The sequence below is a fragment of the Lithobates pipiens genome, unplaced genomic scaffold (assembly GCF_037356315.1).
Source record: "Lithobates pipiens isolate NorthernLeopardFrog02 unplaced genomic scaffold, aLitPip1_a1.2 Scaffold_19, whole genome shotgun sequence".
Lineage (NCBI taxonomy): Eukaryota > Metazoa > Chordata > Amphibia > Anura > Ranidae > Lithobates > Lithobates pipiens.
The window spans coordinates 243612092-243638147 of NW_027507764.1; the positions used below are offsets into that span (position 1 = coordinate 243612092).

Sequence of the window (26056 nt, forward strand, 5' to 3'; positions counted from 1 at the left end):
GAAGATTAGTGACTTTAATCGCATCCTCCATCCAAAAGGATGGGAAGCGTGTTGGATCCCCCCTTCCCCACCTCAGACCCCCTTACCTTACCAAGATAACAGTGGGTAGAGGATGAGGTTTTACCCTCAGGCGATCAGGAAGAAAGGCAAATGGATTAGTCCTCTGCGGAGGAAACAGTAGATGAACCTTTTTCAACCTCGCAATCTGAGAAATTGCTGGTACAATCTCTTATGGAGATGGTTCGTGCCTCTTTCAAGCTACCCCTAGCGGAGTCAGCTGAAAGTTCTGTTTCTTCTTTAGGTTCCTTTAAAACCTTCACAGATGTTTTCTGTACATGCATTACTAGAAAAGCTTATTTATACTGAATGGTATCGCCTGGATAAGAATTTTCTCCCTCCAAAGAGATTCGCAGCACTCTATCCCATGGAGGAAAAATTCACCAAAAGGTGGAATGTAGCAGCAGTTGACGCTGTGATTTCCAGTGTGAATAATAGTCTAACTTGGCCAGTAGACCATGCAGAAATGCTTAAAGATCCAACAGATAAAAGGTTGGGAATTACTGTTAAAATCCCCCTTTTTTTTTTTTTTTTTGGCAGGTTCGATTACTCAGCCTGCAGTTGCTGCAATAGGCATCCGTCAGTGCCTAAAGGACCAGTTTAGACAGGCCCTTAAGGAGGTCTCTGCACAACAGGCCCGCGATTTGGCTGAACTACCAAGGGCGCTATGTTTTTCCATAGACACTACAAAAGACTATTCACCAGTCGTCCCACCTTGTGCTTGTGCTAGTACACATGCGTAGGACCCTGTGGTTAAAAAAAAAAAAAATTGGTCAGCCAAAGCACCTTGCAAAAGGCTTCTGACTAGTTTCCCTTTTCATGGGGTCGACTATTTGGGCAAATACATCCAAACACTTTCTAGTGGGAAGTACTTTTTTGCCAGTCAAAAGAAAGTATAAACATCCTTCATTTAAACTGACTTTGCCCTGCGCCAGGGGCATCCGCCTCTAGGCAGTGGTGTGGCCTCCGTCGGGCTCTAGAGGAAAACCTCAGGGTCAGGCCCAGGCACAGAAGATGACCTGGGGCCGGAAATCTGCAAAGCAGGATACTAAAGCCTCATTATGAAGAGGCGTCCCCCTCGCCAGAGTGGGGGAAGGCTTCTGCAATACTCAGAAGTCTGGCAAGAGGAAATTCAGGATAGATTAGATGGGTCATCGCCACGGTGTCCCTAGGATACAAACTAGAATTTCGGGAGTTTCCAACCTTCTAGTTTTCTGAGATCAAGGGTTCCCAAAGATCCAGGGAAAAGGACATTGGGGCATTAGACCGATTACTGGCTCCGGGGGGGGGGGGGGGGGTAGGTGTTGATCATGCAGATCCCTACAGAAGAGTAGGTTTGGGGTTTTATTCAATCCTCTTTATGGTACCAAAACCGAACCGAGATGTCGGACCCATTCTGGATTTAAAGAATCTAAATCAATTCCTGAAGATCTGCTCCTTTCGCATGGAGTCGATTAGGACAGTAGTTTTCTATCCTACAAGGAGGAGAACTTCTGGTGCAATGAGAATTGGAATATAGGGTACAATTAACTAGCCCCATTAGAAGAAGTACTTGAACTGCATATTAGAAGCTGGTATTGGATGCTGAGTGTAATGCATGGATCTACCTTCATGCGGGGGTTGCCCATATTGCCAGTATATGGACAGGCGCTGAGAGATTACTTTACCTAATGGACGGTGTTTCCGTCCCAAACATTACATTAATTGTAAAACTCCTGGCGTAGTATACATGCTCACATGTGAATGTGGCTGTTACTACGTCTGGAAGACTATTAACAAATTCTGGAAAATAATTTTATCAACACATTCTCACAATCCGGAAATGTGACCCGGATGTGCCAATTGGCCGTCACATGGCCACGGTACACCCCAAGTCTCTTCCAAGGGTCCTCCTTTCTAGCACTGGATCGGGTGCATTTTCACCCAAGAGGAGGTGACTTTAATAAGTGCCTCCTCCAGTGCGAACTCAGATGGATCTTTAATTTACAGGCGACTAAATTGCCTGGGTTGAATGAGGCAATCCTTTCTCCCAGGATTTACATCAGGAGTGTGTGAAATGAATCTGTAAGAATTCCCCTTTTTTTTTTTTTTTTTTATTATAAGATGCTGCTTGTTACATCTCCCGGCCTAAGCCCCCCCTGATGCAGATGGAGGATCAGTCTATGCTTTGGCCTATATGCACGGGGGGGGGGGGGCTTTTAGCTGTGTCTCCGCTACGGTAGATTATGACCTATGCTGCGACCTCTCACCACCCCCCCCCCCCCCCCTGTGTGTTATGATCAGCTGTCTGTGTACAGCTGATCGCTAATTGCCACAATCTGCTGTTCTCACTACTCCACAGCTGATCGGCGGCATGATTAGAACCACCTCCCCCTTACACTCTTTTGCAGATGATTGGTGGATGCCGGGACACAGCCGATATATATGTGCTGACTCACACTTGGTAGTGTCAGTTTACCGACTTATGTCCCGACGTCCACATCTCTGAATTTAAAGGCAACACTCTGGATATTTTATTACTACCGTCCTCACTACCACCTTTCTCTTCATACAAAATATACTGGGGAATATTTAAGCTGCAACACTATACACTATACCGTATTTATCGGCGTATCACACGCACCCCAAGTTTAGGAGTGAAGTTTAAGGAAAAAAAAACTTACATTTTAAATGCCCATCAATGTAGCCTTGCACTGTCCCCCTGCAGCCTTTCCAAAAATTGCAGCATGGTTAGTTTTAAATTTACCGCCGTCGCCGATCTTCGGCGGCTCCTCCCGCCGCCGAGATCTTCGGCTCTGCTCGCAGTAACGCCCCCCCGTCTCGCCCTTGTCCTGGCTCCTGTGATGGATACAACACCGGGCCAATGGCGGGACGTAAAGGCTAGGAGGCAGGACTGGGCGTGACTGAGAGCGGAGCCGAGTACACAGTACGCTCGGCTCAGCTCGGTAAATGTCGGCGGCACTCCACAGACAGCGCAGATCGGCGTATAACACGCGCCCATGATTTTCCCCTGATTTTAAGGGGAAAAAAAGTGCGTGTTATACGCCGATAAATACGGTATATTTATATAGTTGTGCATTTAGCGATTCATTTATTTATCAAATTTCTCTTTTCCCTTTTTGATTGTCTTCACAATATGAATCCTCTTCTGCGGCACTTATCTGGCGTCTTTTGTAGATGTGATTTGGTGCCTGAGCTGAGGATCCATGTGGTACCACCTTTAGTGTAGGGTTATGAGGAGTCGTGTGACCAGCATGTACTGTATCATCTGTATTATTGTTTTTATCGTTTCCAATAAGTCTGATATGAGAGTACCTTTTTGAGGTGAAAACTTTTATAATGGATTGTGCGTTTTTATTTATTTTTTAAATATTATTTTTTTTATTTTTTTTTATTTCTGATATACAACAATATCATAATGGTGCCACTATTTTATACAATTTCTAATTTTTACAGATAAGAAAACCATATCCCAAACTTTCTTTATAATAAACCACCCCTGAAGAAGGAAAATGCACAATAATGTAATAACTTCCGAAACAAACATGTTTGGGTTTATGGTTGAATATCCAATCTGCTGACCTTACTGTTGTGGATGGCATTTTGGAATTGCAAGCTTGGGTTAATTTTTGATACTTTATATATGTCTACTCATTGATGTATTATTGCAAATTATGATTGTTGGATATTTGTATGCTATATGCACGGATATATATATATATTATTTTATTTTTTTGTGTATGTTAATAAAGTTGGCAGTAAATATGCCTTTTAATTATCTGATTTATATATACTCCTTATTCTGCCATATAAAGTCCAAAGGGGCATCTCCCAAATGCAATTGTGGTGTGTGTGTGTATATATTTATATTTATATTTGATTTTAGGATGATGGCGGTCTAATTCACACAAATTAATTTCTTGCGATGGTATCTGAAATGTATGACAAACTGTGCCTTAAATGTGAGCTGTGAAGTTTCCCTGTCTGTTGTGTTTTTATAATAAACATTTTTGATTTTAAAAGAACAGAGTTTTCAGTTTGTAGCCATGCCCTTCAGGCCAGCTACAGCACCCCGGGTGTTCACAAAAGTGCTGGCCCCATCTCTAGCCATGTTAAGGGCACAGGGCATAACAGTCTTGGTGTACCTTAGACACTATCCATTGCTAATGGACCAATCAGTGGCTCGTTTGGAGCAAAGTGTACTCATTACAACCAGTTACCTGGAAAGTCTGGGTTGGATTCTCAACCTAGAGAAGTCTTCCTTATAACCGCTAAAAAAATTTATTTGGGTCTGATCATAGATACAGCCCAGAAAAATGTTCTTGTATCAGGCAAAAAATCAGTTCCATAAGAGCTGGTGCGGATGGTCAGGTCGAAAGGAGATCCATTCGCCTTTGCATGAGGTTGTTGGGAAAGATGGTGGCTTCATTCGAAGCGGTTCCCTATGCCCAGTTCCATTCAAGACTGTTGCAAAACGGTATTCTTTCTGCTTGGAACAAAACGATCCACGCTTTGGACTTGCCAATGCGGCTGTCCCCAAGGGTGTCCCAAATCCTCAGTTGGTGGTTAACTAGACCAGTTATCTGGAAAGTGGTAATGACAGACGCCAGCCTTTCAGGCTGAGGAGCAGTACTAGAGAAGACAACTGTTGTCCAGGGACAGTGGTCAAGAACCAAAAGAGCCTTACTCAATATCCTACAGATTCGCACAGTGCGTTTGGCTCTGAAGGCCTGCACTTTCAGGTTACGGGATTGTCCTGTAGGGATCCAATCTGACAATGCCACAGCCGTGGCCTATATCGATCACCAAGGGGGCACCAAGGGTCTTGCAGGGCAGACAGAGGTGAACCATATTCTAACTTGGGCAGAAAGGAAGGTTTAGTGCCTATCGACAGTCTTCATTCTGGGAGTAGAGTTGTCATACGGACTACCTGAGTTGCCAGCAGTTATTTCCAGGGGCATGGTCCCTTCACCCTGACATTTTTCGGGCTGTTTGCCAAAGATGGAGGACTCTGGATGTAGATCTTCTAGCGTTCAGATTCAACAGGAAGTTAGTCAACTTTGTGTCCAGGACAAGGGATCCACTTGCATAGGGAACGGATGCGTTGGTGACCCCATGGAATCAGTTCTCACTGATCTATGCAATTTCCCCCTATTCAGTTGTTGCCTCGACTTCTTTGCAGGATCAAGCTGGAAAGAAAGCCGGTAATTCTGGTAGCACCAGCATGGGCCCAAAAGGTCATGGTATGCAGAAATCGTAAAGATGGGAGTGGAGGATCCATGGTCCCTTCCACTACGGCCAGTCCTACCTCCCACAGGGTCTGATATACCATCCTACCTTGCAAACGCTAAATTTAAAGAGGAAGTAAACCCTGATGAGTTTACTTCCTCTTTTTTTCCCTGCAAAGGTAAAGCATAATGGACTACTATGCATCGCATAGTAGCCCATTATGTGTCACTTACCTGACACAGGAGCCAGCGAAGTCGCCGCTGTCCCCTGTAGTCCGCCGCATCCATCTTGCTGGTGGCGTCTCGCAGCTCCGCCGCTGTCATTCAGGCAAAGCCGCAATGACGTCACTCCCGCGCATGCGCACGGGACTCGACAAATGCGGCAGCTCCATTCTTGGAACTGCCGCGCTCAGTGCGCCTGCGCGCCGCTGTCTACGGCGCATGCGCCGTAGACAGCGGTGCCCGTTTTCGGGCAAATATCTCCTAAACCATATAGGTTTAGGAGATATTGCTTGGACCTACAGGTAAGCCTTAATCTAGGCTTACCTGTAGGTCAAAGTGGTTTGTAAGGGTTTACAACCACTTTAATGGTTTGACTATTGAAACCCAAATTCTGAAGAAACTTGGGCTTTCAGGGGTCAGTTATCGCTACCTTGATTAATGCAAGGAAGCCAGCTTCCAGAACTATATATTAGAGTCTGGAGGGCTTATGTTTCCTTGTGTGAATCCAAGGGTTCTTACCTTTCTACAATTAGGGGTAGCGATGAAGTTGGCCTTGAGTACTATTAAGGGCCAAGCCTCGGCCTTATCAGTCTCATTTCAAAGATTGCTTGCTACCCATTCTTTAGTCGGGGTTTTATACAATGTATATTCCCTTAGTCCTTCTGACAAGGAAGCTGGTGTTCTTGGTTGCTATATTGTCAGCAAGGAGTTAGAGCTGCACAATTCTGGCTAAAATGAGAATCCCAATTTTTTTTTTTTTTTTTTTTTTTGCTTAGAAGAGAGATCGCGATTCCTGCAGCATAACATCTTTCACATTAAAACAAAAAAAAATTGTGCTAACTTTACTGTTCCGTGTGGGTTTTTTTTTTATATTGAATTGTATTCTCCCCCCCCACCCCCCCCAAAAAAAAAATGCATTTCAAAGACCGCTGGGCAAATACAGTGAGACATAAAATTATTGCAGCAATGGAATTTTATTCCCTAGGGTTTTTTTTTTATTTATTTATTTTTTTATTTCAACTACGTGTAAGAAAGATTTAGATTTTAAGCGGTTAAACTTCCTGCTGTTGAAAACTTGGCAGACTGCCCAGATTACTTTATTTACACAGAAGTTCTATCCCTTTTTATTAAGAAGGAAGCTTAGTTGCAAGTTAAAAAAAAAAACGTTGCAGACTGCCTGGATGTTTTCTTTTGACAGCTGAGTGAGCAGATAATTTCTCCACTTCTTTATATGAAAGAATCCGCAACTTCTGCAGGAGTGGGGGGGGGGGGGGGGTGAATCGAGATCACAATTTTTTTTTTTTTTTACCTGAACCAAGATATTGTCCTGCCATTGTGTGTGTGTGTGTGTGTGTGTGTGTGTGTGTGTGTGTGTGTGTGGGGGGGGGGGGGGGGGGGAGAGAAACATGTTCTAGGAAAGAAAAGTCTCTACATTGTCTTGATGTAGTGAGAGCGGTCAAAGTCTATTTAAAGACAACTGCTCAGATTCGGAAGACTAATTTCTTATTTGTTCTGCCAAAAGGTCCTAAGAAAGGACAGGCAACGTCGTAACCCACTGTGGCTAAGTGGATTCGGCAGGTTATAATTCAGACTTGTGATTTGATTTAAAGGGTAAGAGTCCACCTTTTCAAGTCAAAGTGCACTCTACCAGGGTGGTTAGTGCTTCTTGGGCAATGCGTCACCAGTAGGGATGCAACAGATCGTCACGGATCCGTGATCCGAACGGGTTGCCCCGTTTGGATCGGCACACTCCTCGATCCACGGAGTGCTCCCCTTAGGAAAGGCCATCTTGGTGCACCCGTCGGCGTTTACAATGTGATCGCTCCTTCAAATGAAGGAGCGATCACTTGTAAACAAACCGGCGTCATGATGACGCCGATTCCTCTCTCCCCTCTGTGTACAGATCTGTACAGTGGAGGGGAGAGATCGGATGGCAGCAGCACTGTGGACTGTATCTAGTGCCCACAGCCCTGCTCTGTGACAGTTGCAGTCACAGCCATCCCTCCATACTGTGCCAATACTCTGCCACACCCAGCCAATATTATAGTGGGGGAGAGGATGTGATATTACAGTGGGGACTATATGGTGGTGGAATTTTTTCACAGGTTTTTGCAAATTTTAATTATTTGCTGATCCGAAAAATGATCCGATCTGTGACTCTGATCCAAGGAACGATCTGATCTGTTGCACCCCTAGTCATCAAGACTCCATGGATCAGATTTGTAAGGCCGAAACCTGGTCTTCATTACATACATTCACCAAGTTTTATCAGGTGGATGTAAGAAGGCATGAGGATATCGCCTTTGGGCACAGTGTGCTGCAGGCAGCAAGGAAAGAAAACTCTGCGCTTTACCAAAAAAGCAAAATAATACTATATAAAGCAGCTAGCACTCAGACAAACAAAGTCTAAATGGCATGTAGAAAAAAATGTGCAGCGCTCACAATTGTGTTCAGAAATGTAACACCAGGGTGAGATTGATTAGTGAATAATCTAATCCAAATAGTAGCATAAATCACGTGATGATGCAAACAACAAACCTATAAATGTGAACAAAGGAACAAGTAGAAATAATGTGGATAGTGCTAATAAAACGCAGTGAATTATAGGACTGGAGCCATATATTTGGGCCCCAACAAAACACAGCAAAAGTTCTTATTAGGGCTGCAACTAACGTTTATTTTCATAATCGATTAGTTGGCCGATTTTTGTTTCAATGAATTAATAAATATTATTATTGTTTAACAATTAATAGAAAAAAAAAAGGGTCAAATTGACGTTCATTTTCAACCACACTGATGGGGAAAAATAGAAAACTTCTTGGTCAAAGGAATTTTCAGACAGTGTATGTGGTTTTTGTTCAGAAATGAAGTGAAAATTTCAAACAAAATTCTTTCATTCAGCGAATGTACAAAGATTTTTCGTCTGAATATTCTCACCTGAAAATTGATCCGTGGGGCCAGCATAAGGCTTGGTACACACCTATGCAGTTTTTGCTTTTGATCTGTTTCTGCAGTGCTTTTTGCTGTTTGTTTTTGATTTGTGCGCACGTGATTTTACTGCAGTTTGCGTGTTTTGCATTATTTTATTTTTTTATTTTTTTTGGGCAGATTAAAAAACACATTTGCTGCAAAAACGCATGACATTCTTTTCTGCAGCTTCTCCATTGAAGTATATTGAACCAAAAAAAGCACAGTTTCGCGTTTAAAAGTCCCTGACCCTTTCCAAATATGCAGCGGCTGAAAAAGGCACATATATGAACGTGTTCCCATAAGAAACCAAATGAACTGTAGTGCATTTCTGCAAAAAGCACCAATAAACACATAGATGTGAACCAGGCCTAAGACGTTTAGTAACATAATGGGGTTAAAAAGACTAAAATGATCCCTTTATAGTACAAAAAAAGCAAATAATCACTACTGGAAGGGGTTCATTTTTTTTTTTTTTTTTTTTTTTTTATACTGTAGAACTGTGAAAGTAATATTTATAGTATTGATTATTTTTGTACTATAAAGGGCTCATTTTAGTTTTTAACCCCATTATGTTACTGGCCGATTAATCGATTATGAAAATAATAATCGATTAATTTCATAGTCGATTAGTTGTTTCAGCCCTAGTTCTTATATAATTCTGCTTCAGCCAAATACATCTGGGAGTGATTGGTGTGCCGGTGGACTCTTCCCAAGGAAAAACACAATAAGGTACTCTTACTGACTTGGGTGGATGCACGTACCAAACGGTAGTGAGTGAAACCGGCTTGTCACTCTGAAGGAGTATGATGATGGGCAATCCCAAAGGAAATGACCAGACGAGACCAACGATCCGTGGTGGATATAAATTATGTCACAGATGCAGTAGAGGACAATTCCAAACGTGGGACCAAGCGTAACCAACAGCCAGTGGCAGGTGACCAAGGACATCGCGTAAAGATGGCAGGAGGGTGGTCAAGGATGAAGGAATGTACGATATGGGAAGAAAAAAAACAAGTGCTCCACATGGTGCAAATCAACCAATTAAGGTTTTTAATGGGCATGAAAAAAAATACCCGACATGTTTTGACACAAGGTCTTTAACGGGGCATCAAGAGATAATAAATTTATATATAGCACTGCCCAGGCTGACTCTGCATTGTTCCGGGTATGTGATGGGAAGTCTGTTTCAGAGCTGGAACCCAGTACTGTGTACTGGATGTAGCTAAAGCTTCATGCAGTATATATAGTGTGTACTGCTAGTGCAGCACTTGGTGAAGGAAAAAGTTGGTTTGGACCAGCTTGGTCCAAACCAACTATTTAACCACTTCAGTACAGGGCACTTATACACCCTTCCTGCCCAGGAAAATTTTCAGCTTTTAGTGCTCTTTCTCTTTGAGTGCCAATTACCCAGTCATGCAACACTGTACCCAAACAAAATTTTTATAATTTTCTTCACACAAATAGAGCTTTCTTTTGATTTGGTATTTAATCACTGTGTGTGTGGTTGGTTGTTGTTTTTTTTTTGTGTTTTTGTTTTGTTTTGTTGTTGTTTTTTTGACATAAATGAAGAGTGAAAATTTTGGGGAAAAAAAACAACAAACTTTTTTTTTTTTTTTTTTTTTCCCTTTAGAAACATATCTTTGGTAAAAAATAACCCAAATAAGTGTATATTTGGTCTGTGTGAAAGTTAAGCATCTACAAGCTATGGCGCAAATCATTGACAATTTATCACACCTGCTGCACTGACGGCCTATTTAATTTCTTGAGGCCCTAAAATGTCAGGAAAGTACAAATACCCCTCAAATGGCCCCTTTTTGAAAAGTAGACAGCCCAATGTATTTAGTAAGGGGCATGGCGAGTGGTGTGGTTTGGTGTGGGGGGGGGGGGGGGCGGGGTTGTTTAGCTGTAATTTATTTACACAAAATTTGTCAGGTTATTTCTCGCACACAGAATATTGAATACTTCCAATTGCACCCCAAAATGCATTCTGCCACTACTGTGTAATGGAATACCACATGTGTGAGACTTGCATGCCCTGGCCACACACAGAGGCCCAACACCAGGCGTTCTAGGAGTATAAATTACACATAATGTCCTATTACACCTTTTTGAATTACAATGGAATTGCCCACAAAATGACCCCAACGCAAATGCAAAGCAAATGCCCCAACGTATATTCTATGAGGCATTCTCAGTCTTTTGAACATGATAGGGAGATGGAGAGATTATATATCAATTATTTATTATAATCTTTTTTATTTTTTAACAAAGTTGTAAATTTTTATGTTTTTTTTTTTTTTTGAACACATAGCAAAAGGTACCCCAAAAACATTCTGGTACTCCTCCAGAGTATGGCGTTACCACATGTGGGAGACTTTTACACATCCTGGGTCCCATGCAAGGAGTACCATCAGACGTTCTAAGAGCATAAATTGCACATTTAGTTTCCCGACAACCTATCACACTTTTGAAGGCCCTGGGGCACCAGGATAGTGTAATTGCCCACAAAATGAACCCATTTTAAAAGAAAACACCCCAACTGGTGACAGGTACTTGGGTACTCTGATGGGCTGTGACAGGTCCTCCTTTATTTGGGCGGAGATCGGGCAGGGTACTAAGGGGTTTTTCTCTAGATCTCCTCCTTGCACACTGAGGAGAACCCGGAAACAACTCTACAGACTTTTTTTGTTGACATTTGTGACTGGCTGTGATTGGATACATCTGGTCACTTGGTAAAGAGACCCACAGTAGCAGCGAGGGAGCTAAGGTCGTCCTCATGCCCACCCATGATAGGAGAGTGTTCCTGCGGGTGTCAATTGACTATAGGCCAGTATGGAAGTGGTTAAAGTGATACAAAACATGTAAATCTGCTTTAAGTTTTATCAAGTGGATGTTCAGACCTCCTCTGGTTTCCAGTTTGAGTTATAAGGTGCTGCAAGCTGTGCTGAATTAATAACCTGTTTAAGTGACCATGTTTCTCTTTCTTTCTCTTGCTTCCTCTCATGGCCTACCTAATGTCTTGCTAAAAAATGAGGTTTGCTGGCAGCGGGACAGGTTGTTATATAGGGGATGTCCCTGGGGTGTGGGGAATTACACACAAAAAATTGTTATATATATATATATATATTAAGACTTGGCTCCTGTGTCCTCTACTGTTATCATAAGATTCCTGCCAGGACCAAATTTACATGTTGGTGGCCTTGAATGTGCCACACTCCTATTATGCTGCTGTTTTAAAACCATGCAAAACACCAGCAATGCCAATAATAAGGCTAGAATGAAATCCTTTTATCATATTTTAGCCCCAAACTTTTTTAAAGACCGACTGCGTGGTAGAAAATTGTGACAGGGTGGGAGCACACAGAGGGTAAGTGATTTTTCGTGGGCAGCTTGTCAGGGCAATGGCTGGTGTTAGCGATTCAAGCGTATTATTTCTATTCTTACATTGTAGTAATAAATTTAAATAGTTCAACTCACCATAATGCAGAATTGGAGGTAAAAAAGCGGTGCTGAAAACTAGCGATGCACCGAAATTTCGGCCGCCGAAACATATCGGCCGAAAATGCCATATTGGACGGGTGATCTGTCTATCACGTTCCCCGGACAAGAGGGAGGGGCTGTATGCGACGGCGCGCAATGGGGGAACACACAGCTATTGAAATTAAAGCTGTAATGTTCCCGGCGCTCTATTCAACCAGACGGCGGAGGCGGCTCTCCTCTTTTTGCGGCATCACTGGCTGCACTGGGGACAGCACACTGGCTGCACTGGGGACAGCACACTTATCTCTTTTATCATGCTGCCAGTCTCTGACCACCTCCTGTACCATGCCGCCAGTCTCTGACCACCTCCTGTACCATGCCGCCAGTCTCTGACCACCTCCTGTACCATGCTGCCAGTCTCTGACCACCTCCTGTACCATGCTGCCAGTCTCTGACCACCTCCTGTACCATGCTGCCAGTCTCTGACCACCTCCTGTACCATGTCGCCAGTCTCTGACCACCTCCTGAACCATGTCGCCAGTCTCTGACCACCTCCTGAACCATGTCGCCAGTCTCTGACCACCTCCTGAACCATGTCGCCAGTCTCTGACCACCTCCTGAACCATGTCGCCAGTCTCTGACCACCTCCTGAACCATGTCGCCAGTCTCTGACCACCTCCTGAACCATGTCGCCAGTCTCTGACCACCTCCTGTATCATGTCCCCAGTCTCTGACCATCTCCTGTATAAAAATATTTTTTTAAAAACAGTCATTTTCGGTATCGGTGCTGTTTCGGTTTTCGGCCTAGTGTATTTTTCATTTTTGGTATCGGTTTCGGCACCAAAAAACCCATTCGGTGCATCCCTACTGAAAACTAATAAAAATATGATAATTAATCCATATATCCCAATGTTGAATATAGTGTAAATGCTAAACTAGCATACATGAATTGGAGAAATGAACCACTACACAAGTTCTCTAAATGTCCCATAAAGTCCTGAGATGTAACTGAACAAGTGCTTCACAAAAATGTATAGTCCAAATGTATTCCTCAACCCCCTATGGTGACACCACACACGACACCCAAGAAGATGTGACAGGGTACAACAGGAAAGATCCTCCACCAATAATGCTACTGACGCTTACCAGCTAGCTAGATCTCTTGTTTAAGGAGATCACATATGCCTTATCCTCCAGCCCGGGTCTCTATCCAGGTAGCAAGATGTTTCCCAATGCTCCACTCAAAAAAAAAGCAAGATATTTGCAAATGATCATAACAGGATGTTTCCAAATATTCACCTCAAGGTATCCACAGTGTAACTGATCTACACTCATTTCCCATGTAAGAATAAAAAAGCTTCAATAGTGTAATGCTTTAAAACATTTAACGTGAGCCTCCAGCTTACACGTTACACCCACAAGATGTGGCTTCATCTGATTGATTTATTTTTTTAAAGCTTTCAAATCTAAACTGTTTGTCTTTCACGATAAAAGTGGTCCCTACGGCGTATTCGCTGTGAGATCACTTTTATCGGTGGCGGAAACTTACCGGAACTGTCGGCAGCGCTGGAGGAGATCGTATCCTCTTGATGACCCCACCCATCTCCATACAATTGCTGGGCGGAAGCAACGTCAAAACGTCACTTCGGCCCACAGCTCTTAACCACTTCAGCCCCGGACCATTTTTCTGGCCAAAGACCAGGCCACTTTTTGTGATTCGGGGACCATTGTCATTTATAAAGCAATCGCTGCTATATAAATGCAGTGATTCCTGTGTAAATGACACTGGCAGTGAAGGGGTTAAGTGTTCCTAGGGGTGTGTTACTAACTGTTGGGGGCTGGGCTTTCATTTAGTGAACACTGATCTCTGCTCCAATCACATGGAGCAGAGATCAGCTTCACTTGTTGCTAGGCAGAACGGGGAGATGCTGTTTGCAACGGCATCTCTCCGTTCGGCCGCCCCGTGAGATGATCGAGGGTATGCCCGCGGTGATCGAGTCCGCAGGACCCGCAAACGGACTCGCGGGGGTCCCGACCAGCACGCGAGCGTGCCGCTGGCGGCGCAATGGCAGGGCGGCATTAAAGATTGGATGTACCTGTACGCCAATATGCCTGCCCGTGCCATTCTGCCGACGTCGGCATGCGCTGGCCAGGAACTGGTTAAGTGGTAGAGAATGCTCTTAATCTCAGCTCGTTGCCTATATAGAAGACACCTGGGAGCCAGAAATATTGCTGATTAATAGGGGATCAAATGTTAAAGCGGGAGTCCACCGGGACTCCGCGTTTTTTTTTTTTTTTTTTTTTTTTAAAAGCCAGCAGCTACAAATACTGCAGCTGCTGACTTTTAAATAGTGACACTTACCTGTCCAGCGCGCCCGCGATGTCGGCACCCGAAGCCGATCGCTCGCTCGGCTGCCGGGTCCCGCCGCCATCTTGGGTATGGGAATCAGGAAATGGAGCCTTTCGGCTTCATTTCCCGGTTCCCTACTGCGCATGCGCGAGCCGCGCGGCGCAATCCTGTCGGTCCCCGCTGCCTCTGGGAGCTGTGTGTTTCCCAGCAGGCAGCGGGGCACTTGCTGAAGGGGGCGGGCGCTTGCGGAACGGAGGCGTAACCTACGCTCGTTCCGCAGAGCGCTAGCCCGGAAGTGGGTGCAGTTACCTGGATTATCCAGGTAACTGCACCCCCCTCCCCCCTGAAAGGTGCCGATTGTGGCGCCGGAGGGGGGGGGGGATTCCGATGAGCGGAGGTCCATTTTAGGGTGGACCTCCGCTTTAATTTCACTCATTAAAATGCAAATCAATTTATCTTTTTTTTTTTTTTTTTTTTTTATGTTTTTCTGGATTTTTTTTTGTTATTCTGTCGCTCATTGTTAAAAATAAACCTACCAATAACATTTATAGACTGATCATTTCTTTGTGAGTGGGAAAACTTACAAAATCAGCAGGGGATCAAATACTTTTTTCCCTCGTGGGTTTGAAATCGTACGCGTTCAGCTGAACTTGCATTATTTCAAACTGCCATTTGAGTCCAACTTTGGGGGCGATTTGAGAGACCTCATCTGTGCAGATTCATGCACAGATGTCTATTAAAATCGCCCCCAAAGTCGCTAAAAGTAGTGCAGGAACTGCTTTTGGGAATCGGTGCGGTGCCGCAAAGTCGGCATCTCACCAATTTGTAAGTTGCCGGCAGTAGGCTTCCACTTTGGCATGCGTTTTTTTTTTTTTATTTTTTTTTTTTTGCAAAAGACTCAAGTATCTCCTCGTTAAAAAGGAAACAAAATATATTAATGATTTATATTTTTTATATTTCTTAGGTGTGGTCACTGCAAGCAGTTTGCTCCTGAATATGAAAAAATTGCAAAGACACTAAAGGACAATGATCCACAGATACCAGTTGTAAAAATTGATGCGACTGTAGCATCAAAGGTTGCTGAAAAATATGACATTAGTGGCTATCCTACAATTAAAATCCTAAAGAAAGGCCAGCCTGTTGACTATGATGGTCCTCGAACAGAAAAAGGTAAGAAAAACATCAGTCTAACATGTAACTGATTTGAAAAGCTTGGTACAACCCTACACCCACAGACCGCCCTCCTTCTTCCTTTTTATAAATGATTTTAATATTCTTTTGCTTTTCATGTTGTGACAACAAAAAAAAGATACTTGCTAGATCGACACAATTAATCGTTAAAGAATCAAAATCTCGATTCTTCCAGCCTGCCAAGTTTATCTCAACATCGGAGATGACTATAAGTAACACTTCTTCATTCTTGAATCAAAGGAATGAACTTCCTAATGAATTAGGTCTGTTTTTTTTTTTTTTTTTTTTTTTTTTTTCTGTTCACTTATATGATTTATGCCTAATTTAACTTCAGTCTTTAGGGGCCGCAGTGCTGAATGTCATTTGCATTAGTGTCTGGAAAATCTTGGTCAGCTTGTCATGGCACAGCTCCAGTACCATGTCAAGCTGACTTAGATTTCCCAAAGAAAACCATGTTAAAGGTTACTGGAGCTGACCAAGATTCCATTGCACATGCGCAAGATTGGCAGGTGCATGCTGGGTAGCCAGCATGCACTGAATCCAGAAAGGACACATTGGAGATGGGCATGCTGTGCAGGAACTTCAAAGTAAGAAAACTATACTGCAAAAGAGAGAACTTTGCATAGTTTACAGCATTCCTTTGTTACTTTACAAGAGGCATGAGTATTCTGGGGGTATTTTTATCTTAAAAGGCATATTTCGACCTGAACTCCGCTTTTAAAGACTAAACCTTTTTCTGATACTTGTTGCTTACAAGTTTAAATCCGTATTCTTTGTATAATGTGAGAGATGTTACGCTGCGAGAGTCATGATTTTTATTCTAAACAAAAAAATTGTGATGCTCTTTTTAGCCAGAATCGTGCAGCTCTACTACTTGACTATTTGGTCTAAATTTTTAACCGTTATTACTTGCCCGTCATGCCATAAATTGACAAGAGGAGCAATTGCTCATTAATGTGGTAATGCCTGCTTAACTGAGGAAGGAAACCTTTAGTAATGTATCAGCTCTTCATAAAGCCTAACATCTTTTCCGTTGCTGGACAAAACAATCTTTTAACTTTTTGGCTATAATGTTGCCAACAAGAGGATTGGACACTGGAAAACCTAAGTGATTGCAGGCCACAAACTAACACAAATATTACTGCAGCAGTGGCTGATTCAGTGCACAGACCACTGTAAATCCAATTTATCCCTTAGTGTTTATGTTGGCCTCTCTACTCCAGTGGGTGTAGCTGCCTCCTTGCCCCTTACAGCAAAGATATATATATATTTTTTTTTCCCCCTATCTATCCTGGAGCTGGAGGATCAGCCTGTCACTCCTACTAGCTTAATCTGAGGCCAAAACCCTTTCCTTCAGAACAGGGAGCATCCAGAGAGGTTTTGCTCACCCTAAGTGCTCATGCACACGGACGTTTTAAAAAACTGGCTGCAAAGCTAGCTCCGAAGCCTGGAAAAATTGTTGTTAAAAACGTGATTTTTACCGCGTTTTGCATTGGCGTTTTTGCGCGTTTTTTAGCGTTAAGTAGCGTTTTTTAAGAAACACATCTCTTGGCTATAGCACTCAGAAAACAAAGAAAATATGTTGCGCGTTTATGCGCGTTTTTGCGCGTTTTCCCGCGATTCGCGTTTTTACAGCTCTAGCTCCACGCCACGGAACGCACTGGTCCTGGGTTTTTTTTACAGCTTAAAAACGCCTATGCCATTTGCAGCTCAAAAACGCCTAGGTGGGCATGAAGCCATAGACTAACATGGACAGCCGTTTTTAAGCTGCAAAAAAAGCTCAAAAAAGTGGCTGTAAAAACGTCCGTGTGCATGAGGCCTAAACATTGTGTGTCTCTTCACCCACTCAACTGGGAGTATAAATAGTTTGTGTGGTTCGTACAACCATTTCTTGCCTAAACAAGGTTGACTATGCTCCTTCTTTCATGGTAAAAGTATGGAAGCTCTTTCCAGTCATGGTGTTTAGTACTGCTTTGCTCCTGGTCCTGGGTTTGTTGTCTCAGACTAATCAGTATGGGTTTAACTCCCTTAAGTGAAAATAGGTTGATGCTAGCATAGACCACCAGATTGTTGGTGACCTTGGTCCTAAACTTTAGCTGTGATGGGGTACTGGAGACAGATGCATGTCTTTACGTTAAAGCAAAGTCTCTTATCTGTGCATATGCACCAGATGCTTTACAATGCTAGACTGTTGAACTTTATTGCAAGAAGCAATTGCTCTGCATGCCCTTTTGATGGAGTCTTTTCAGAGCTGCTTTTGGATGGGATCACCAAGGATTTCACCAGTGCCCATCTTCTTGGCGTCAGAAGTAAGCCATCTCTATCTTTGCATTCTCAGAAGCACTCCTTTCACAGCCATACACTCTAGGACAGCAAATTTGCCACTTGCATTTAGCGAGTGGAAATAAGCTGACGGCACTTAAGGAGCCGCCATCCTGGGGGGTTGAATGGGAGCTGATTCTCCTTCCAGCGATCGGCCAGGAGATTGTGGGGAAGTGAGAAGAGAGCCGGCCGGGTCCCACAGAGAGTGCCACTCCATCTGATGCAGCTTGGGTCGAAAACAGCGGCCGCTATCAGTCCTGCCTCCTGCACTGGCTCCTATGATGGACAGAACACTGGTTCAATGCCGAGAAATTGTAGTGTGACATCTATTATAGAAGCCAGTGCATCAGGCGGGACTTTGACAGTGGCCAGCGCTTCAGATCCAAGCTGTGTCTTGGCAAGAGATCCTCTCTGATGTGGCTGGCTCTCCTGAGTGAGGCGGCACTGATGTGCACTGATAAATTTGTTAATATTTTATTTTTGTAACTTGGTTCTGCATAAAATATTAACAATGTTCTTTCATGAGGGCATGTTTATGGGTGGGGCGGGGTAGAGTTTGGGTGGCAAGTAACTCTTAAGACCTGGCTAGTACCTCAGGACTTGAAATTTTAAGCCCTGCTCTAGGACTTAACATTTAGGCTTCCCAAGGCTGTTTTTTCTTCTACCAGCAAGGTCTGGTACTTTTAAGTCCACCAAAACTGGTGAGAAGTCTTCCTCAGAATGAAGTAAAGCTGCACGATTCTGGCTAAAATGAGCATCGTGTGTGTTTGTTTGTTTTTTTTGGAATAAAGACAACAATTCTCTCATGATTCTCGTGGCTCAATATCTTTCACTTTTCTACAAAGTGCGTTTGCAAGACCGCTGCGTGAATACAGTGTGATATTAAAAATTTGCAAAAAACGCATAATTTATTCTCCAGGGTCTCTGCTTGGGGGAAAAAAGTGTGTGTGTGTGTAAGATGGATATATATATATCTTCTTTTTTTTTTTTTTTTTTTTTTTTTTTTTTTTTTTGAGATTCCAAGTAATTATCTAGCAAAAATGCAGATGATTTTAACTTGTAAGCAACAAATGTCAGAAAAAGCTTTAGTGTCCTTCTTCATGCCGCCCCCACACATTGTAAAAGATGGGAAAGATTGTTTGGTTCTCCAACTTTGCTGTAGCTGCAATTGTCAGCTTTTGTGATGGGAAGAGATTGGGTGCAGTTCTACTGGTGGGGGGCAAGGGGTCCCTGTTTCCGGGAGAAAGGGGACTGTCATTTGTCAAAGCTAGGCACAGTCCTTCTAGCCCTGCCCACCATCTGGAGGAAGATGACTCGCTTGGTTGCCACTAACAATCTCAGAAGGAATTTCACTATGATTTGAAAAAAACACAATCGAGTGACAGTTTGTGGAACTACTGTTGAGCTTCTAGGAACTTTGTTGAAATTTATTCCTGAACCTTTGCCTCACTACTGAACCCCTGCACGCTGTGTCCCTTTTTTAAGCCAGAGACAGTATTCAGTGCAATGAAAATCACACCCAACTCTTCCTGTGGGGCAGCTGGGGGGTGCCTCAACTTATGATCCTGACATGAGCCCACTGTTTTCAAGAAATGGCCCTGACCTCCATTCCAGATGCTTGTATGTGACATCACATACAAACACGAGAGTTGGATCAGTGTACAGGTAGATGTCCCTCATCTCTGCTTCCTTTCACCACTCTGCATATCATAGATGAGAAGAGGGTACAGCGGTGGAGCAGATGAGCAGGAGGGTTAAGATGTACAGAGAGGTACAGCGGTGGAAGAGATGAAAAGGGGGTTCAGTGTTGGGTCAGATGAGCAGGGGGGGTTCAGTGTTGGGTCAGATGAGCAGGGGGGGGTTCAGTGTTGGGTCAGATGAGCAGGGGGGGGTTCAGTGTTGGGAAAGATGAGATGGTGGGACAGAAAAGAAGGGGGGTACAGTGATGGGGCAGATGAGAAGGGGATTCAGTGGGGGGGGGGCAGATGAACAGAACAGCGTGGTACAGTGGGGGGGGGGGCAGATGAGCAGCGTGGTACAGTGGGGGGGGGGGGGGCAGATGAGCAGCGTGGTACAGTGGGGGGGGGGCAGATTTGCAGGAATGATCTGAGGTGTGAAGGTGGAAGAATTGGGGCTCATCTGAGCCTTGAGTGTAGTATGTTAATTTCTCACTACTAAAAGTAGTTTACAGCATTTACTTTATAAAAAAATCATTTTCATGATTGAGAGTGTGAAGTTGACGTTTTTTTTGTTCTAAAATCGGCACGCTCAATTTCTTTGAAAACCTTTTTCAACACTGTGCTCAAAAGGTTGTCTACCAATGTAACGGTTAACCACTTTCAGACCGGACCATTTTGCTGGTAAATGACCAGAGGTCTTTTTACACTTTGGCACTGCGCTGCTTTAACTGGTAATTGCGCGGTCATGCAATGTTGTACCCAAACAAAATTTGCGTCCTTTTCTTCCCACAAATAGAGCTTTCTTTTGATGGTATTTGATTGCCTCTGCGATTTTTATTTTTTGCGATATAAACGTAAAAAGACCGCAAATTTTGAAAAAAAATGATATTTTCTACTTTTTGTTATTAGAAAAATCCAATAAACTCAATTTTAGTCATACATTTAGGCCAAAATGTATTCAGCCACATGTCTTTGGTAAAAAAAAAGTCAATAATTGTATATTTATTGGTTTGCGCAAAAGTTGTCACATCTACAAACTAAGGTACGTTTTCTGGAATTTACGCAGCTTTTAGTTTACGACTGCCTATCTCATTTCTTGAGGTGCTAAAATGACAGGGCAGTACAAAACCCCCCCAAATGACCCCATTTTGGAAAGTAGACCCCCTAAGGAAATTGATAAGAGGCATGTTGAGCCCATTGAATATTTTATTTTTTTGCCTCAAGCGATTGAATAATGACAAAAAAAAAATTTTTTTTTTTTTTTTTACACAAAGTTGTCACTAAATGATATATTGCTCACACATGCTATGGGCGTATGTGAAATGACACCCCAAAATAAATTCTGCTGCTTCTCCTGAGTACGGGGATACCACATATGTGGGACTTTTTGGGAGCCTAGCCGCGTACAGGGCCCCGAAAACCAAGCACCGCCTTCAGGCTTTCTAAGGGCGTAAATTTTTGATTTCACGCCTCACTACCTATTACAGTTTTGAAGGCCATAAAATGCCAAGATGGCACAAAACCCCCACAAATGACCCCATTTTAGAAAGTAGACACCCCAAGCTATTTGCTGAGAGGCATGTTGAGTCCATGGAATATTTTATATTTTGCCACAAGTTGCGGGAAAATTACAAACTTTTTTTTTTTTTTTTTTTTTTTCACAAAGTTGTCACTAAATGATATATTGCTCATGCATGCCATGGGCATATGTGAAATGACACCCCAAAATAAATTCTGCTGCTTCTCCTGAGTACGGGGATACCACATATGTGGGACTTTTTGGGAGCCTAGCCGCGTACGGGGCCCCGAAAACCAAGCACCGCCTTCAGGCTTTCTAAGGGCGTAATTTTTTGAGTTCACTTCTCACTACCTATTACAGTTTTGAAGGCCATAAAATGCCAAGATGGCACAAAACCCCCACAAATGACCCCATTTTAGAAAGTAGACACCCCAAGCTATTTGCTGAGAGGCATGTTGAGTCCATGGAATATTTTATATTTTGCCACAAGTTGCGGGAAAATTACAAACTTTTTTTTTTTTCACAAAGTTGTCACTAAATGATATATTGCTCACGCATGCCATGGGCATATGTGAAATGACACCCCAAAATAAATTCTGCTGCTTCTCCTGAGTACGGGGATACCACATATGTGGGACTTTTTGGGAGCCTAGCCGCGTACGGGGCCCCAAAAACCAAGCACCGCCTTCAGGCTTTCTAAGGGCGTTACAGTTTTGAAGGCCATAAAATGCCAAGATGGCACAAACCCCCCCCCCCAAATGACCCCATTTTAGAAAGTAGACACCCCTAAATTTAGGGGTACACTAGTGAGACTAGGTAATAAATGGCGGGTGCCCTGAAACTATAAAAAAATAACTAACCAACCAGCGTCACCTGTAACAGTTATATGGTGATCACTGGTGAAAGGGTTAACTAGGGGGCAATCAGGGGGCTTTATGCGGTAGTATATGGGGGTCCCTGGCGCTATAAAAAGCTGCGGCGAACCTAAATACCTACCTGCCTAACTAGCGTCACCTGTGACACTAATACAGCGATCAGAAAAACGATCGCTTATTAGGCTGGGTTCACACTGGAGCGATGCGGGAACGCCACGAATGCGCGGCGGGTTCCCGCATCGCATGCCTCCCGGCGGCAGTTCACACTGCCCTATGCGAACTGCTGGGAGTGTCAGTGAAATGTTAATGACACCCCCAGATCAGTTCGCATATCGCAGTGCGATCTGCAAACTTGGATCGCATGGTGTGAACACCCATGCGATCCGATTCTGCTGCGGACCAAAAAAAGGGTCCCGTGCGAGTTTGCGGCGGGTGCGGCGGGTGCGACACGAATTCAGCCATACTATCTGTATAGCTGAACTCGAATCGCACAGAGATCGGATGTGATTTGCACTGCAGTGCGGTGCGAATCACATCCGTTCTCATAAACCGCTGCAATGTGAACCCAGCCTTAGTGACACTGGCGACGGGGGGTGATCACGGGGTTAAACCTTTATTGGGGGGGTTAGGGGGGTACCTTAGAACTAAAGGGGGCTAACCCTAACTGCCCTAACAGTTATTAGTCACAAATGACACCTGCCGGGTGATCAGGGGGTTAAACCTTTATTAGGTAATAAATGGCGGGTGCCCTGAAACTATAAAAAAATAACTAACCAACCAGCGTCACCTGTAACAGTTATATGGTGATCACTGGTGAAAGGGTTAACTAGGGGGCAATCAGGGGGCTTTATGCGGTAGTATATGGGGGTCCCTAGCGCTATAAAAAGCTGCGGCGAACCTAAATACCTACCTGCCTAACTAGCGTCACCTGTGACACTAATACGGCGATCAGAAAAATGATCGCTTATTAGGCTGGGTTCACACTGGAGCGATGCGGAAACGCCGCGAATCCGCGGCGGGTTCCCGCATCGCATGCCTCCCGGCGGCAGTTCACACTGCCCTATGCGAACTGCTGGGAGTGTCAGTGAAATGTTACTGACACCCCCAGATCAGTTCGCATATCGCAGTGCGATCTGCAAACTCGGATCGCATGGTGTGAACACCCATGCGATCCGATTCTGCTGCGGGCCAAAAAAAGGGTCCCGTGCGAATTTGCGGCGGGTGCGGCGGGTGTGGCGGGTGCGGCGAATGGCTGAACTCGAATCGCACAGAGATCGGATGTGATTTGCACTGCAGTGCGGTGCGAATCACATTCGTTCTCATAAACCGCTGCAATGTGAACCCAGCCTTAGTGACACTGGCGACGGGGGGTGATCACGGGGTTAAACCTTTATTGGGGGGGTTAGGGGGGTACATTAGAACTAAAGGGGGCTAACCCTAACTGCCCTAACAGTTATTACAGTCACAAATGACACCAATGCAAAAAAAAAAAAAAAAAAAAAAAAAATGACATTGGTGTCACTGTGACTGGGGGGGCAGGGGTAATTGGGGGGGTGATCGGGGGGTAAAGGGGGGGTGTGAGTGTGCCTGGCATGTTCTACTGTGTGTGGGATGTGTTGGTGCAACTCACTGATCCGCTCTCCTCCGTGTCGGAACGAAAAATACCGACACGGAGGAGAGAATACATCACTTCCTCTCCTGTGTTTACATTACAGGAGAGGAAGTGATGTCACCGGGGATTTCCATTCGTCGGGAGCGATCGCGAGGGGGTGGCCATGAATGAATGGCCGTCCCCTCGTCCGGGATCGCTCCCGAACGAAAACCGACCGCCGCAGGCACCGGGCGGGGGCCCGATCGGGCCCCCGACCCGCGGGAGGCAAATCACGTACATGTACGTGCTTATGCCTGCCCGTGCCATTCTGCCGACGTACATCGGCGTGAGGCGGTCGGCAAGTGGTTAAACTCTCCTCATTTGCAGATAGAAGTGCATTCCTTTTTGTAAAATCAAAATGTTTACAATGTTTCTATTCATCTCTGTTGTTGTTGTGATTAAATTTGGCAGACTGCCTTTTTTTATTTTTTTGTGTTTTAACCAGCTGTCAGAAGTGAGCAGGGAACTTTTCTTTTCTTACATCAGGGGACACAGATCCATAGTAATTACTATGTGGGGTTATATCGGACCGACAGGTGCTGGACACTGGAACCCTCCTAAGGCGTGTACTCCCCTATATAACCCCTCCCATTACTGGGAGTCCTCAGTTTTTTTTTTTCACCAGTGTCTAGCGAAGGTGTTGGTCACGAGTAAAGATGTGCTGTGCTGAGCTCCACGGGTAGTAATCCTTGATGAGGGCTAGCCATGCTGATTGGATCCGTCCTGATGTCTTTTTCAAGGGCTAAATGAATGGTACCCGAGCCTCGTGTCTGAAGAAACAAGGTTTTGCTTGTGAACGCTTCTCTTTAGAGAGCTGGGCCCTGGGATCCAGTACTTTTTGGTAGTGAGGCCATAAAGTTTTACTGGCAGGGTGCTGTCGCAGGTCCAGGATTGTGAGATAACCTGAGGTTCCCCAGTTCCTGAAGGTTTCCTATAAGGTCTCGGAGCCTACCGTGAAGGGTGAAGATTGGGTCTTTATCTCTGATAAAACCCTGCTGCAAGGATAAGGTAAGGGAGATTTTCTCAGGAATTTCTCCTTCTATGTATAGTGTTGTCATGCCAATGTGTCACCACTGGGGGGGCTGTATTGAGCACTCACCGTCCTGACACTGGAAACAGCAGAAGCCTTCTCTCCTCTCCTCCAGTCGGAACAGACCCTCTGGTAAGAAAAGGGGGGTCTGGTCTCTTTCTGTGCCCCCAGATTGGCTTTATTCCCCTTTGGGGGACATGCCAATACAAAAAGAGAAAAATTATAAAGGGCAGAGCGTGGCCACATCAGAAGAGTTGGGGGGGCCCCCCGCCATGCTTGCAGGTCCACAGGATGCTGCTAGCGTGGGAAAACTCCTTCCTTGAAAGGAAAGGGGGGCTTAATTTGCGGGGGACGTGGCTAACGGTGTCAGACGCCGGCCACACATGGAGGAAGCTGGTCTCAGTGTTTGTATGTGTGAAAGCTGCTGCTGGCTGTGGAGGGACAGAGCAGGTGGATGGCTTGGTCAGGTTAGTGTACACAGGCTTACTCCTTTGGCACATTATACTTTACTGTAGCTAGGGTTAATAGCAGCTAATGGTGCTGAACTATAGCCTAGCAATGTACATTCTTTTGCATAGTGCCTCTGCTTTATGCTTCAGGCTATGAATGGTAATGGGACCAGGAACTTCTCCAAAAGGTCATTTGTTTTGCACTGTAAACTAAATGCATTTCCAAAAGAGAATGTCATCCTCCTCTGAGAGGGATACGGCTAGTTAGATTGAGCCATCAGGGGTAGAACACTTCAGTCCCTGTATATATCATACAAACCATTATTATTTTATTTTTTTATTCTACCATTTGTAAGAAGATTAATGCTTTCCATAGTAGGACTAAATGTGGCAGATTCCCATCTAGTCCTCAGGGCCCCTTTGTTGAGGTGCATGAGGCTGGGGATCAGGTAGATCTTCCCAAATATAGGAAGATGCTTATTTTTCCTCATCAGAGCATCCTAATATGGAAGGGGTTGCTTCACAAGTCAGGTGCTTGTGTACTCCCTTACTTAACCCTTTTGTTGCCTGCAGCACATGTTCTTAAGGTATATACATCTAATTGGGTACATTAGAACCTCCCCCACCTGGGGATGTTTTTTTATTTTTTTTCCTATTCATGCATAGCTTATGTATTCTGAATGGGAACATTTCTATGAAGAAAATGGGTTCCAGCAATTGATGCTGCAATCACCTCAGTGAGTAGAGTCTCACATCTCACATGTCCGGTGGATAATGCACTGATGTTAAAGGATCCAGCGAATTAAAGTTGGAACTTTTAAAGACAATATGTCTTTTGCAGTTCAGTAGCGCAGGTGATTCTTGCTGCTATTGGTGTATCTCGCTCCATTAACCCTTTAACGTCTGCTCCACCATTTTGTAGACTCCAAAGGGTTAAGGAACAGTTTGTGGAGATGCCTGACATGTCTCACAGTAGATGCTATGAAAGACTCTCTCGTTTAAGTCTTATGGCTTATGCTTGGACTAGTGCATT

General features: G+C 44.2%; 1 protein-coding gene across 1 annotated transcript in view; it reads left to right on the plus strand.

Moving 5' to 3' along the window:
- Window positions 1-26056, plus strand: part of PDIA4 (protein disulfide isomerase family A member 4) — a 127273-nt gene that overhangs the window by 42373 nt on the left and 58844 nt on the right. Inside the window, exon 3 of the mRNA XM_077491867.1 lies at window positions 15272-15477. Within this exon, the coding sequence (XP_077347993.1) occupies window positions 15272-15477 (206 nt within the window). The remainder of the gene's footprint in view (window positions 1-15271; window positions 15478-26056) is intronic.